General features: G+C 37.6%; 1 protein-coding gene across 2 annotated transcripts in view; it reads left to right on the top strand.

Moving 5' to 3' along the window:
- COL4A2 (collagen type IV alpha 2 chain) overlaps positions 1–15,224 on the top strand; it is a 294,543-nt gene that overhangs the window by 207,158 nt on the left and 72,161 nt on the right. For both annotated transcript variants that reach the window (XM_043992105.1, XM_043992106.1), the window contains exons 19-22: positions 2,188–2,298; positions 3,006–3,155; positions 11,545–11,637; positions 14,226–14,377. In XM_043992105.1, coding sequence (XP_043848040.1) covers positions 2,188–2,298; positions 3,006–3,155; positions 11,545–11,637; positions 14,226–14,377 — 506 coding nt within the window. The remainder of the gene's footprint in view (positions 1–2,187; positions 2,299–3,005; positions 3,156–11,544; positions 11,638–14,225; positions 14,378–15,224) is intronic.

Here is a 15,224-nt window from a genome sequence, read left to right on the forward strand (position 1 = left end):
AGCCATTCCTTAATCAATACTCTTTGGCTATAATCCAACTTTTATTTTACCTCTCTCTGAGTCTATCATGGAAGATATTATCAAATGTGTTACAGAAACCAAAATAAATTAAACATTCCTTATGCTGTTGATCTGCTAAGCCTTCTTAGCTCTTGGTTATCATATTTATCTTGTAGGCTTTGGGAACTGATTTTATTTTTCAAATTTTTATTAGTGACCTCTTGTATATGTTCCTAAAACATTCCATTACTCTTAATTTTGTAAGAACAAAATATAAACAATGCCCACTTTTTACCACAATATATTTCTTAAATATTTATCAGGTTGAAGAGTGTTTGGGGATAGGGTGTAGAAGGAAATCTTTTTTTTTTTTAATTCCTAAAAGATAGGATTATGTAATAAAAACAGCATCCAGGTCTTTTCATTTTGACTCTGATATTTACTACCTTGTGACCTTGAATAACTCATTTAAATTCTCTGAGTCTCAGTTCTCTCACCTGTAAAGAAAGAAAGTTGAATCAGATGATCTCTAAAGTCCCTTCCAGGTCTACCAGTGGGGCTGTTTAAAAAAAAAAAAATCATACTGGGTAGGAAGCCTGTGATTCTACTTTTGACCACTAGATGGTAGTCCTATTTTATCAATAAGGTATAATGTCCATTTAGGTTCGTTTTTTCTTGAGGCCTGACAGAAATTGAAGAATGAGCCTTAATAAAAGAGTTTACCTCAGTAAAGAGGAAAACAGTCTCTTTGTTAAGCAGAATTCATATAAATATAGAGTTTTTAAGTTGTAAGCTTTTTCAACCCTACCCATACCCATATTCAATCTATAACATCCTTGATAATAGCTCATTTAGCCTTTGCTTAAACACCTCCACTGAGGGGTAATTCACAAGCCATCAAACTGAACATTGCATTTTTTTAGGCAGCTAAGTATGACAAGATTTTGTTTTGCTGAAATAGGCTTCCCTGTAACTTCTATCAATTACTCCTAATTCTACTTTCCAGCACCAAGCATAACAAGTTTAAATTCTTTTCCACATGGTAATTGGATAAGAATATTGGTAAAATACCCAAAATATTCCCAGAAAATCCCCTTTATGCCTTATTATATGGTTTCATGAGTTACTGAATAAAAGGAAATTGATCACTGACTGGCAAAACTTATGTGGGACAAAATAAATAAATGCACGTTAACATGCATACAAAATCCACTGTACATTGTATGAATGAACCATGTAAGATTTTATACCTGTTTGGGACTTGTGTTATTCAAAAGCATTACTTGCTTCTGAAATAGTTCTGACATCTTAAAGTAATTAAAAACATTTTGGTATATTTTTCATTTTTAATTATTTTTAAATGTATTTTATTTTCAATTCACAGAACAAAACAAGCATTTCCATAACACAGTACAATAAAAAAGATGATTTCACATGAAACTGCAAATCTACCATGTACAACTTGTTATTTCCTCCAAATATACAACAATTATTAAGCAAATTTCTTTTTTTCCCCCTTTTTTTCTTCCTCTCCTCCATCCTCCACCCTAGAGATGGCTACCACTAGACACAAATCAGTGTAGATATATAAAATGATTATTCGGTAAATATTCTAATTATCAGTCCTTTCTCTGGATGCAGATAGCGTCTTCTTCATATGTCCTTTATTTTTCATTTGTGATTGTAGTCAAAATGACAGTCACTCAAAGTCATTCTTAAAACAATATTTCTTTTACCGTATACAATGTTCTCTTGCTTCTGCTCACTTTGTGCAAGTCTTTCCATGCCTTTCTAAGATCCATGAGCTCATTATTTCTTATGTCACAAAGTATTCCATCACAACTATATACCACAACTTGTTCAGCCATTCCCCAATTGATGGCAATCCCTGCCATTTCCAGCTGTATTTTTTTCAACAATTAGCAAAAGCTAGGATTTCTATAATGTGAATTGTATCATTATAACATGTATTTAATGGGGGCAGCTAGGTGGCGCAGTGGATAAAGCACCGGCCCTGGATTCAGGAGGACCTGAGTTCAAATCCGGCCTCAGACACTTGACACTTACTAGCTGTGTGACCCTGGGCACGTAACTTAACCCCCCATAGCCTCGCAAAAAAAAAAAATAAATAAACAAAATTTAATAACTAGACTAGCAATCTTATTCTTGTTCTATGGGATGTTTTAGGTATAAGAGGTGATCCAGGAGATGCAGGGTTTCGTGGCCCCGATGGTAGTCCAGGTGAACAAGGAGACCCTGGCCAGCCAGGTCCCCAGGGCACATCGGATGGAGATGGAGGTAAGAGACATTCATATTAATAAAATATTAGTATTCTAAAAATCCACTTCCAAAGGAATGCATATAGCTGTTTTTAATACATTCTCAAATAAGAACTAAGAATTCATGAGACACTTGTTTTATTTTGGTTTTGTTTTTTTTCTTATAAAATCGTTGATAGAATTTCAAGGCATACAGACCCATAGGTTTTCGAACTAAAACTAGTCCATTGTGATAGTGTGGCCTAATAAAGAAAAATACTAGATTTGGAGACAGAAAACTTAGTTTTGAATCCTGGCTCTATATTAGTCCCATAAATTAGTGAATGAATAAATAATAAAACTTGCTAGTGCTCAATTTAGATGTTCTTTGGAACTAGTAACTCATACACCTTCTATGGAACAGAATTTTTTTTTTAAGACTATGTCTCACCCAGACTGAAATTACATGTAGTTACTCACAGGCCCAATCCCAAGTTTTAACCCACTCCACTTTTCTGACCTGGGCCAGTGTGCCCCTCCCTAGGCAACCCAGTGGCCTTCTGTCCCCAAGAGCATGTTAGTTCCAGACCTGGTATAGCTTTAGTACTACTTCAGCTCCAAATTCAGGTCTACCAATCTCAATCTCCCCTAGTAGAAGGGATCACAGTGTATACCACCATGCAATATTACTGTTCAGAAACAGCTTTAAAGATCTGATGTTGTCTGCTTGTGTTTGATGGAATTCAGATGGACGAAGAGGCCTTCCAGGTGAAATGGGAGCCAAAGGTTTCATGGGCGAACCAGGTTTGAAAGCTTCATACCCAGGACCCCCAGGTATAGATGGAAAACCAGGACTTCGAGGAGTACCTGGACCGGCTGGTCCACCAGGACCAGATGGTAAGTGGAAAAATAATGGAAAGCAAGTATATTGTCCCAAGGGAAAAAAAAAATATTTCGTTACCTTGCTTTTTATTAGATGGGTTTTTCCCCTACTTGGTATCTTAAAACACACTCATTACTAGCCCCCTGAACTACTGCAAAAGCTTTGTGGCAAGCCTTCCTATCTATGTCCGTTCTTTCCCTTTTTCTATTCATATCCCCTTCATCCAAATCCTTTATGGTTTCTACATATGTCATGGGTTACCACACAAACTGAGATTTCTCTGATTTCGTATCTTTGCCAATTGTGTCAGCAATATCCTTGATGTTTCAATACTACCCTAGAAACCCTATTTATTGCTATAAAGGATGGAAAGCTAAGTTCCTGCAAGAGCTAGATTTGCTAAGTAAATGGTGCCTATTGAGTCCATTATGTGTTGGCATTGGAGCATGGTAAATGGAAAAAAGGAAATAAAAGGTGGAACATGGAATTGTGTCTTTTAAAAGCTCATAATTGAAAGTTAACTTTGCCTTTATTTCAGAACCTTAATTTAAGTGTGATAAGGGCATAAAGCATTACGCCTTGCCTTGGTTTATGATTTGCTAACATAACTGGTTTGCAAACAGAAATTAAATTACTTGTGTTCCCTATTGGATACTGAAGAGGGAATTTGTAAAGCAGATGGAATGCTATCAGATGACTTTCATCAAATAAAGTAAAAAGAGCATTCAACATAAGTTTTTATCCCAATAGACATGTTCCCCCACTGAGACATATTTATTTCTCAAAAATATTTTTAAACAATCACGTTGTACAAAGAATGGTCCACCTTAATGGACTCCTTAACATTTCCGGCTCTTACAGGAACTTAATTATCCCTTTGCATAGAATGATTCTGATTATAATAATCTTAGTTCTCTCAGAACATAGTATCTTCTGGAATAAAATTATTGGACTTTTTCCTCAATAACTTTTCAAAGATTTCAACCCACTTTGCATGTTTTGATATAAAGCCTTAGTTTTCAACATTTTGCAACTCTGGCACAGCCATATCCAAGGAAACCAGTTTTCTTTCACTGTAGAAAATTTTGCTTCTTCCAGATCTGTCATTTTTTTCTAAGTGAATGTTAAGGAATAAACAGCAGATCAACCCCATTCTGCTTTTGATTAAGACAAAATGCTTCTTGTTTTATTTCTGCCCTTGTTCACTTCTTACAAACAACTTTGAGAAACTCCAAGAAATCCAACATTATTTTGCAACACTTGACTTAGAAATTGCAGCTGATGAGAGGTCTATACATAAATAGACTTGCAGCGTGACTTAAAACTTCCTCTTTGGAAGTCTGGTGAAGCCTCTAGACTCCTCTGAATAATGTTTTGAAATGGATAAAATAAAGTGTATAGAATTTTAAAGGAAACCAAAGGTTAGTGATAATAAAGATATCATATTTTTTCCTATCCAAGTTCATGGACTGTGCTAAAATCTATACAAGATCCCTTTAATGGGCTCCAGCTTCAGAACCCCTGCCTTAAACTAATCAACAAACTAACAATGCTGAATTTAAAGTTACTTACTAAGGAACATCTGAAAAGGTAGTGCCTTGTATCCCATACTATGCCCCTAAGCCAAAAAGCCCTGAATCATTAAATCATATGGAGACATTAGTTTTAATGTCATTGCCTTTTTCTCTCCTCCTTGCTTCCCCAAATCTTAAATATACTCATTCACCTATTATCATTCAAGCAAAAAGTTTCATATATAGCATTTCCCCCTATTTATGTGTTTTCCATTTTCCTATTGAGATATTTAGCTTTTAATACAAGCTCATTTATGTTTTAATATGTAACTGAGGCTTGATGGACTATAACCCATGAACAGAATATGGCAGTGAACTGAGATAACTTATTCAAGAGGAAAAGATTAGATAAAAGGGGCAGTAAGTGGGGTAGCATCACATCTCAAGATGTGATACTCCTATATGGAAATCCATGAACCAGAATGGAGAAGTGTCATGCAATACATTTAGGTGAGGACCAAGGAAGGAAAAAACACAGATATTGTGGTGGTAATATATTGCCAACTACCCAGCCAAAATGAATTCCCTGGGCGAACTCCAGAAGCAAATCACAAGGCTGGTGCGAAAGCAAGATATAATAGTGATAAAGAACTACAAATACCTACACATCTGTTCAATATTGTTCACTTTCACTGTCTCTCCACTGAAGGCAAAGCAGCCAAGAAATGGTAATTGCATCCTTCAGGATGAAGACTGGGGCTGGGGAGAGGTATCAAATGGAAATATATTCAAACTGACCAATGAAGAGAAGGCAAATGCCAAAGTAGAAACAACTGTGATGTTAAGAATCAATGAGGGGCAGCTAGGTGGCGCAGTGGATAGAGCACCGGCCCTGGAATCAGGAGGACCTGAGTTCAAATCCAGCCTCAGACACTTAACACTTACTAGCTGTGTGATCCTGGGCAAGTCACTTAACTCCAATTGCCTCACCAAAAAAAAAAAAAAAAAACGAATCAATGATCATTCTGTCTTAGAGTTCATAATCAATAAGGAGGAATAATGGATGTTGACTGACTGATTCCTACCCTAGATTCCCACCCTGTAGCCAGCTGGAGTATATTCCAAAAAGTCCAAAGAAAATATAGGAAGGACTCTACTCAAAAAGGACTCTCAAGAATTAAGCTCTGTTGACACAAAGAGTGATTTCAAGGCTGAACAGAGGAAATTATCAGTCAATTCAAAGCTTAAAAATATAGAAGTACATAGGGCAGATAAGTGGCACAGTGGAGGACCTGAGTTCAAATCTGGCCAAAGATATTTGACACTTAGTAACTGTGTGACCCCGGGCAAGTCACTTAACCTTCATTGCCCTGCCTATAGCCATATATCTATATCTATACATGTATATCTATATCTATATCTATATCTATATCTATATAGAAGTACAGAAGAGGAAATCAAGGCAAGATAACTAAAGAGAAATGAGAAGAGAAATATAGTCCTATAACAAAAGTGCCAGGAAGACTAAAGCCCAGAATAATCTGAGGCTTGTGAACACTGACAAGAACAGTTTTAAAAATATAGTTTTTTTTTTTCCTATGTTGGTAAAAAGAGGAAGCTCAAAGAAGGACTAGGACCACTACTGGAAGGTAGATGAAATTATAAAAACAGTAGGTAGATAGAAAGCAAGACTCTTCATCTCCTATTTTGCTTCTCTTCTGTATGAAGAGTGATTCTGGGGCAGCTAGATGGTGCAGTGGATAGAGCACTGGCCCTGGAGTCAGGAGGACCTGAGTTCAAATTCGGCCTCAGACACTTAACACGTACTGGCTGTGTGACCCTGGGCAAGTCACTTAACCCCAATTGCCTCACCCCCCCCCCAAAAAAAAGGGTCTATTACAGTAGCCCAGAAGAGAAGTCATATGTTCTTAAATTTAGGGTGATGACCTTGTCAGTGGAAGGTTGGAGACACATAGGAGAGATATTATGGAGATAGAATTTGAAACTCAAAATCTTATAAAAAAATGAATGTTGAAAAACTATCTTTACATGTAATCAGAAAAATAAGATACCATTTACAAAACCAAAAAAACAAAAAACAAGTCATGCTAAGCTAACCCACTTACTTTTTTGGAGCTAGTCCCTAGACTGGCATATCAGAGGAATACAGTCAATATAGTTATGTTTCAGTTTCAGCAAGGCATTTAACAAAGTCTCTTATTGTATCTTCATGGGAGAAATGTGGTCTAGATCATAGTATGGTCAGGCAGAGTCAGAATCTTATTTACTATTTGTCTAAGTCATAAGTTGGTTATTAATCGGCTTGTTTGACCATGCATACAGCTCTTCTACTCCACTATCTTTGTCTGAAACTGTATTGGCCTTAAATTAGATAAAAGTCTCCTACAGAGTATCACAAGTCTCTCTTTTTTGGCCCTAGGCTATACCGAATTATTATAGATGACTTATATAAAGCTATCAAATTTGCAAGCAGCACAAAACTGAAATCAACACATTTTGGATAACTGTATTTTATTTATGGTTCAGTTGTTTCAGTCATGTCTGACTCGTCATGACCCCATTTGGGTTTTTCTTGGCAAATATACTGGAATGTTTTGCCATTTCCTTCTCCAGCTCATTTTACAGATGAGGAACTAAGGCAGACTGGTTTCAGTGACTTGCCCAGGTGACCCTAAGTAGGTATCTGAGGCCAGACTCCAATTCATGAAAATGAATCTTCCTAACTTCAGGCATGATATTCTATCTGCTCTGCCACCTAGCTGCCAGGGTAAAATATTAAGCATCCCAAAAAGATTTTGACAGGTGTTAGGAGCAGGCCCTGACACCTCTACCTAATTAGCTCAGATTTGGTTTTGGAATAAAATGAGATACTCATTAAGTCACAGAACAGTTAACTAGACAGATTTGCTTATCCCTGACCTAACAATGAACAGGAACTTGGACAGACATGGAGAGAAACTGGAGGATAGAAGGGCCTGACATGCTATGTCCCTGCAGTCACAAAGCATCAGACGCAACTGAACAACAACAACATAACAAGGATATGCAACTAGGATATAGTGGAGCTTAGCATCTGTAGATGTGTCCCAGCCTCCCTGTGCCCCTCCATATGGAAACTCATCAGGGTAGCATGGCAGGATGTGGTGGCTCCCATCGTCTTCAGATAGCTACCAAGTAGGAGGACCCCCAGTCCCTTTTGGTAGGATTTTTTAACACCCATAGGAGATCAGGAAATTGTATCAAAGGAATCATGAGCCAGTCAAGGGCTGTAATAGCTTTGTTGCTTTTTAGGGAAAACTAATTGCTTTGGGGAGGTTGGGAGGGAACATCCTTAGACTATCACAATAAGCTATCATGATTAATTGAAATATAGAGTCCTTTTATTAGATTCAAATAATCAACCTCACAGCTATAAAACAGTAGAGGCATGGCTAGATAGCAATTTGTGTTAAAAGAAGAAAAGACCGAGGAGTCTTATTGAAGTGCAAATTCATCAGTATGACAGTATATCAACAGTATGACATGGAAACTGAAAAAGCTAATACAATTTCAGATCACATTAAAAAAAATTATGGAAGATATTTTGCTGTTGTATTGGACCCTGGTCATACCACATGTGAAATACTGTGTTCAATTCTAGATACTTCATTTTTGTAAGGACACTGTCAGGGCATAACAAATTAGGGGAACTAATGTGATGGAGGGGCTAAAGTTCATGCCATGGGAGCATGAGGTGAAGGTAAGGGGGAGGGTTAAGCTTTTAAAAGAACATCTTAGAAAGTACATTATATTGGAAATCAAACGAATGCCCATCAATTGGAGAATGGCTAAACAAGCTGTGGTATATGATGGTGATGAAATATTATTGTTCTATAAGAAATGACAAGCAGGATGATTTCAGAAAGACCTAGAAAGACTTGCATGAACTGATGTATAGTGAACAGAGCAGAACCAAGAGAACACTGTGTACAGAAACAACAATATTGTTTGATGAAAAACTGTAAAAGACAACTATTCTCAACAATACAATAATCTAAGACATTCTCAAAGGACTATTGATGAAACATACTATCCATCTCCAAAGAAAGAATTGATATTGATGGAACGCAGACTGAAGCAGGCTATTTTTCACTTTCTTTCATTTTTTTCTTTTATTCAAGTTTTCTTATACAAAATTACCAATATGGTAATGTTTTATATAATCATACATGTATAACCCATATCTGATGGTTTGCCACCTTGGGGAGGGGGGAGGGGAGGGAGGGAAAGAGGGATAAAAATTGGAACCCCAAACTATAAAAATGTTTATTACTTTAAAAAAAAAAGAAAGTACATTATAACTGTTTTCTAATGTTTGGCTCTCATTCGAAATAGAGATTAGACGTGCTCAGTTTGGCCCCAGAGGGAAGAACTTGGTCCAACAAACATTGGAGAGATTTGCGCTCAATTTAAGGGAAAACCCTCTAACAACCAAAATTGAAGAGTGTGAAATATGCACCCTTTTTAGTGAGCTCTCCATCACATCATGTCTTCAAACAGAGGCTTGATGACCCCTTTCTCAGGGTTGTTGTAGAGGGCATTCCTATTCAGTGTAGATTGGACTAGTTGACTTTCAACACTTAGATGCTATGATTCTGAGTCCATAGTAATGAGTCTGAGAAAAGATTGGAAGGTGTAAACATGAAGAAAAATGAATGCGCTGAGAGAGTGATCCTTTCCACATAGTGGGGATTAGAGGCACAGAGCCTGAGAAATATGGAAAATCCATAGGGGTAGACCCTTCACCTTCATTTTCCTTTAGGAAATTATGTAAGGATTTAGCCTTTTCTTGTATGATGCCAGAGTATTCCAGAATGCCTTTTTTATAACAATCCTGCATTTCTGAGTTTCTTAAACTTTTTCTGTGCCATCTGCTCTGGCCTTTGTGTGTCATCTGTGACTTCCACAAAATTCCCTCCAATTTCCCATTTAATTTTGGATGCCGACCCATGATAAATGGAAACTTCAATGGGGAAAGTCTCTATGTGGAAGGGTAACAGTCCAGTATTTTTTCAGAGCTTCCAGGAAACCAGCAGTCCTGTTTCTACCAGGAGATGGCAGTTTACTAGAAAGTGAAACCAACAGTTTAGTGATATTTCAAAATCCGTGTGCTAGCCCTGCTTGGTTCTACTGCTTTCTCCTAGATTTTCTGCCACTGTTAGAGTAAAATCAGGCATTGGGAATAAACAACCTCTGTGTGATCTTGGGCAAGTCACTTAACCCTTCTTGCCCCACCAAAATAAACAAATAAATAAACAACCTGATCTTTCCCAGAGGGGTTAGAGGGAAGTAGCAGCTACCTGCTGTCATGTGAAACAGTCAGGGGTGCCTGAAATCAAAGGAGCTTGTCCAGAGGTGGTTTGAGGCTGGATTAAGATCCATATCAAGAAACTTGCCCCTCTTTCTCTAGTGTGTTTTTGTTGCTGCTGCTCTGTTGGGAGTTGGGGAAAGAGGTATCTTTATTTCTGTTCTTTTATAAGGGAACTAGTAGTCTGCTTTTGTATATGAAAGTACATACCTTTTTTTTTTTTCCTTTTAAAGTAGCTCCCATTTGGACAGGTCGATGGCAGCAGAGACAAAAACATTTTTCTCTTGCTACCTTTTTTAAAGAAGTCATGTGGGGCAGCTAGGTGGCGCAGTGGATAGAGCACTGGCCTTGGATTCAGGAGGACCTGAGTTCAAATCCGGCCTCAGACATTTGACACTTACTAGCTGTGTGACCCTGGGCAAGTCACTTAACCCCAATTGCCTCACAAAAAAAAAAAAAGAAGAAGAAGTCATGAGGGGGCAGCTGAGTGACACAGTGGATAAAGCACCAGCCCTGGATTCAGGAGGACCTGAATTCAAATCCGGCTTCAGACACTTGACATTTACTAGCTGTGTGACCCTGGGCAAGTCACTTAACCCTCATTGTCATGAGTATCCTGAAAAATAATTTGATTCACAGTCACACAACTTCTGTTTTATCCCTAAAAGCAATACAGGCCAGAAACCATCCATGTTTCTCTATAAAAGGTGTTCTAGAATAGCATTGGAGTTCATGTGTTACTCACTTCTTTTATTATAATCAGTGCTACTCCATGGAAAACCATTAGAAGTGTGATTACATTGGGATATCATTCAGTCAGTCAAATAAACATTTAAGTACCTTCTATGTTCTATGCACTGTGCCAAGCACTGAGGATACAAAGAAAAGCAAGCCAGCCCTTGTTCTCAAGAAGGTCACAATCTAACAGGAGAGACAACATATAAACAACTGCGTACAAACATCCTATATCCAGGATAAATTAGAATAATCAACAAAGGAAAGACACTAGAATTAAGGGGGATCGGAAATGGCTTCTTATAGAAGGGAGGAACTGAAAGAAGCCAGAAAAGCCAAGAGATAGAGATGAGGTGGGAGAACATTCTAATCATGAAGTAAAAATGCCAGGAGTCAGGAGATAGAGTGTCTTGTTCAAGGAACAGCACGGAGGCCAGTGTTTTTAGATCACAGAGTACATGGAGAAGTGTAAGGTGTAAGAAAACTAGAAAGGTGGAGGGTAGGACAGGTTATGAAGGGCTTTGAATGCTGAACAGGATTTTATATTTGATTCTGGAAGTAATAGGAAGCCACTGGAGTTTACTGAGTATGAGGGATGATATGAATAGTTGTGTACTTTAGGAAGATCACTTTTGACAGCTGAATGGAAAATAGACTAGAGTGGGGAAAGACATGGCCGAGAGAACAACCATTGGCTGTTACAGTAGCCTAACATTATTATGACATTATCCAGTGTATTAACATTGTTGTTCTTTTGTGTGTGTTTGTGTGTGTTTTTATTAATAGGATTCCTTTTTGGACTTAAGGGAGCAGAGGGAAGGTTAGGTTTCCCAGGCCATTCAGGTTTCCCGGGGACACGAGGACAAAAAGGATGGAAAGGTAAGCTCTCTCTGATATATGTGGTGTAGTTGGCTGGAGAGTCAGCCTTATAGTCATAACCAGCTGAGTCCATGTTTCACCTCTGACACACACTGGATATATGATATATATGTAACTTCTGCTCTCCATGCCCCCAGGGAACTGTGGGAAACTACAAGTACAGGTCTATGTTGGTAAAGGGATTTCCTCATTGGAGTTTTCTATACTGGTGAAATGATAGGCTCAGATTCTAAAAATAGGCATAAAAACTATCCTAGACCCTTGGCTATAAGGCAGCCCTGTAAACATAAAGGTAGCATAGCATTTTGAACAGGAGTCAGGAAGACCTAGAGTCCAGTCCTGTTTCTGTTATATACTGGACAAATCACTTAACCTCTCAATGCCTCAAACAACTCTCCAAACTATAAGTTAAGACAATTACCAATCTGCATTGATGGAAGGAGTTTCCATATTAGGAATTCTCTGCTTCCATGCAGTCACAGATCCAGACCAATCCAGGGCAAAAAAAGTCCAAAAAAAAGACTAAAATGCCTGAATGTCTTTTTAAAAAACTATCCTGGGGGCAGCTAGGTGGTGCAGTGGATAGAGCATTGGCCCTGGAGTCAGGAATACCTGAGTTCAAATCTGGCCTCAGACACGTAACACTTATTAGCTGTGTGACCCTGGGCAAGTCACTTAACCCCAATTGCCTTACTAAAAAAACCAAAACAAAACAAAAAAACTATCCTGCTCTCTTTCATAGAAATGGTACTGGTAATACAAAGGAGTCAGCCTTCATTTTGACATTCTCAGCATAAGTTTGCTTGACTTAGTCAAACATTATTTTTCACTGAAAACCCTCAGTGTGGATGTCATAGTACTGGGCTCTTTACTGCATAGGTTACCAACCTTGAAAAAATAACCTTACATTGGTAGAGTTGAAAGACGATATTGCGGCAAAATCTCTTAAATTTAGAACTGAATATGGACTCTGACTTTCGGGAAAAAGTTGTTTTATATATATATATATATATATATATATGTATATATATGTATATGTATGTATGTATATCATATACATACATACACATATATATCATATGTATATGAAGAGAATGAACTAGCCCTGGGGTTATTATGAGCTTACTGGGTCAGCTAGGTGGCACAGTGGATAGAGCACTGGCCCTGAAGTCAGGAAAACCTGAGTTCAAATCTCACTTCAGATACTTACTAACTGTGTGACCCTGGGCAAGTCACTTAACCCCAATTGCCTTAAACATCCAGGGCCATCTCCAGTCATCCTGATATGTATCTTACCACTGGACTCAGATTGCTCTGGAGAGGAGAGTGAGGTTGGTGACCTTGCACAGACTTTCCTCACTTAAATCCAATTCGGTGCAAGTCATGACGTCACCCTGATGTCACGATCCTCTTCTAGAAAGAAGGGCAAACAACAATTATGAACTTAACACTTTGTAAAGCAAGTATCCTATAATAATTTATTTTACATACATATATAAATTCATATATGTGTGTTGCATATACATGTTACATGCATGCATACATATATCTAGCTATTATTACTTCAGAGACTATCCTGTGGGGCAGCTAGGTGGCGCAGTGGATAGAGCACTGGCCCTGGAGTCAGGAATACCTGAGTTCAAATGCCGCCTCAGACACTTAACACTTATTAGCTGTGTGACCTTGGGTAAGTCACTTAACCCCAATTGCCTCACTAAAAAAAAAACAACAACAACAACAGAGACTATCCTGTGAGAACTATTTTCACTTCCATTATCTCACTTGATTCTCACCAGGCCCCCATAAGAGAGGTGTGACAGGTAGTTTTACAAGTCACCCGACGTTATACATTGTTGGGTAACAACACAAGAGTACACATATTTCATGAGAGGGATAAGTCTAGAACCCAGGCCTCCTGATATTTAGTAGGTGGTTTTTCACATCGTTCCCTGCCCTTGCCCCAACCCACTCCTCATTCTGTTGTAAGTTCTTCTGTGTTTTGGGCTACCCATTTGTGCTCAGTTCAAGTCATTTATCTCCATGAATTCTACCTGTTCAACTTCAGTCAATACTGAACTCTCCTTCCCTGGAAATGCTGTAGCACTTTTGGTTGGTCTACGCCATAGACGATTATACTAATCCACATATTTCAGAACTAGTTTCAAAGCAATCTATATGTTTGTAACAGTTTTGGTTTGTTTTTATTGTTTTGGTGGGGTTCTTTTGCCTTAATGGAGAGGGAGGAAGGAAAGAATGTGGATCTTTCTGAAAATAAAAAACAATTGAATTTTTAAAATTACTTAACCTTATGTGGACCCTGATTGTTTCTTTCTTTGAACTTGAATCCTCAGTACTTACCTTAGTGCCTGGCATGGAGTAAGTATTTAATAAATGTTAATTGATTCTCTCACTAGTGAAATTGTAAACTCCTTGAGGGTAGAAATAGTGCTAAGGCATGCTCTGCTGCTTCTTTTGTATCACTTGTGCTGAACTCAAATTTTAATAAATAATTTAGGGGTTAAATTAGTTCATTTGGGTTTTTTCCCTAGAAAAAACAAATTTCTTTTCTCTCTTCCTTGCAATGATAGGTGACCCTGGAGACTGTAAATGCGATATTCCCAGTGGCCTTCCTGGTGCACCAGGACCCATCGGTCGTCCTGGTGCAAATGGAGAACCTGGGAGGAAAGGGGAAATTGGTGATCCAGGCCCACATGGCATTCCTGGTTTCTCTGGCTTCAAGGTAAGAAAAGGGGATGGATCTGTTTTTTACCCAAGCTAGTAAGATAACCATCAGGTATGGAACTAGATACTTACAGACTTAATGCCTCTCATCTGGATGTTCAATATTTATTACATCTTTATTGTACCATGGCCTTTCAAATGATTAAATTAATATAATTTTGTGCCAGTAACATCCATGTGCTCTTGTGGACAGTAAAACGTACTTCCAGGGGAACTTTTAAAAAAAACTTTGTGATTAAAGATAGCAGAAAGGGACATAATCAAGCCAGTGTTGGAAATGCCATGTTAAATTTGAACTAAACAAACAAACAAAAAATAACCCATTATGACATGGAAAATTAAACTGTATATTAAAGTTTTTAATTTCATATAAAATCCCCTTTTTAAAAAACTATTTGTATTTATTTTGTTAAATATGTCCCAACTATGTGTAAAAAAAAATTTTAACAACCATTTAAAAAAAATTTTGAGTTTCAAATTCTCTCCCTCCTTGAGAAGGCAATCAGTTTGAAATAAATTACACATGTGAAGTCATGCAAGCTACAGCCGTGTTGCAAAAGCAAATGCAAACAAAATAAAACACTAAAAATAATTTTTTTAAATAAATAAAGTATTTTATTTTTTTTCCCGTTACACGAAAAGATTGTTCTCAACTTTTGTTTATACAGTCTTTCCAATTTCAGATTTTTCTCCCTCCCTCCCCCCTCCCCTAGACAGCAGGTAATCTGATATAGGTTTTATTTACATATATATATATATATATATATATATATATATATATATATATATATATATACACACACACACACACACACACACACATAATAACATTAATCCTATTTCTG

Source organism: Dromiciops gliroides, chromosome 3 (assembly GCF_019393635.1).
Source record: "Dromiciops gliroides isolate mDroGli1 chromosome 3, mDroGli1.pri, whole genome shotgun sequence".
In the NCBI taxonomy this organism is placed as follows: domain Eukaryota; kingdom Metazoa; phylum Chordata; class Mammalia; order Microbiotheria; family Microbiotheriidae; genus Dromiciops; species Dromiciops gliroides.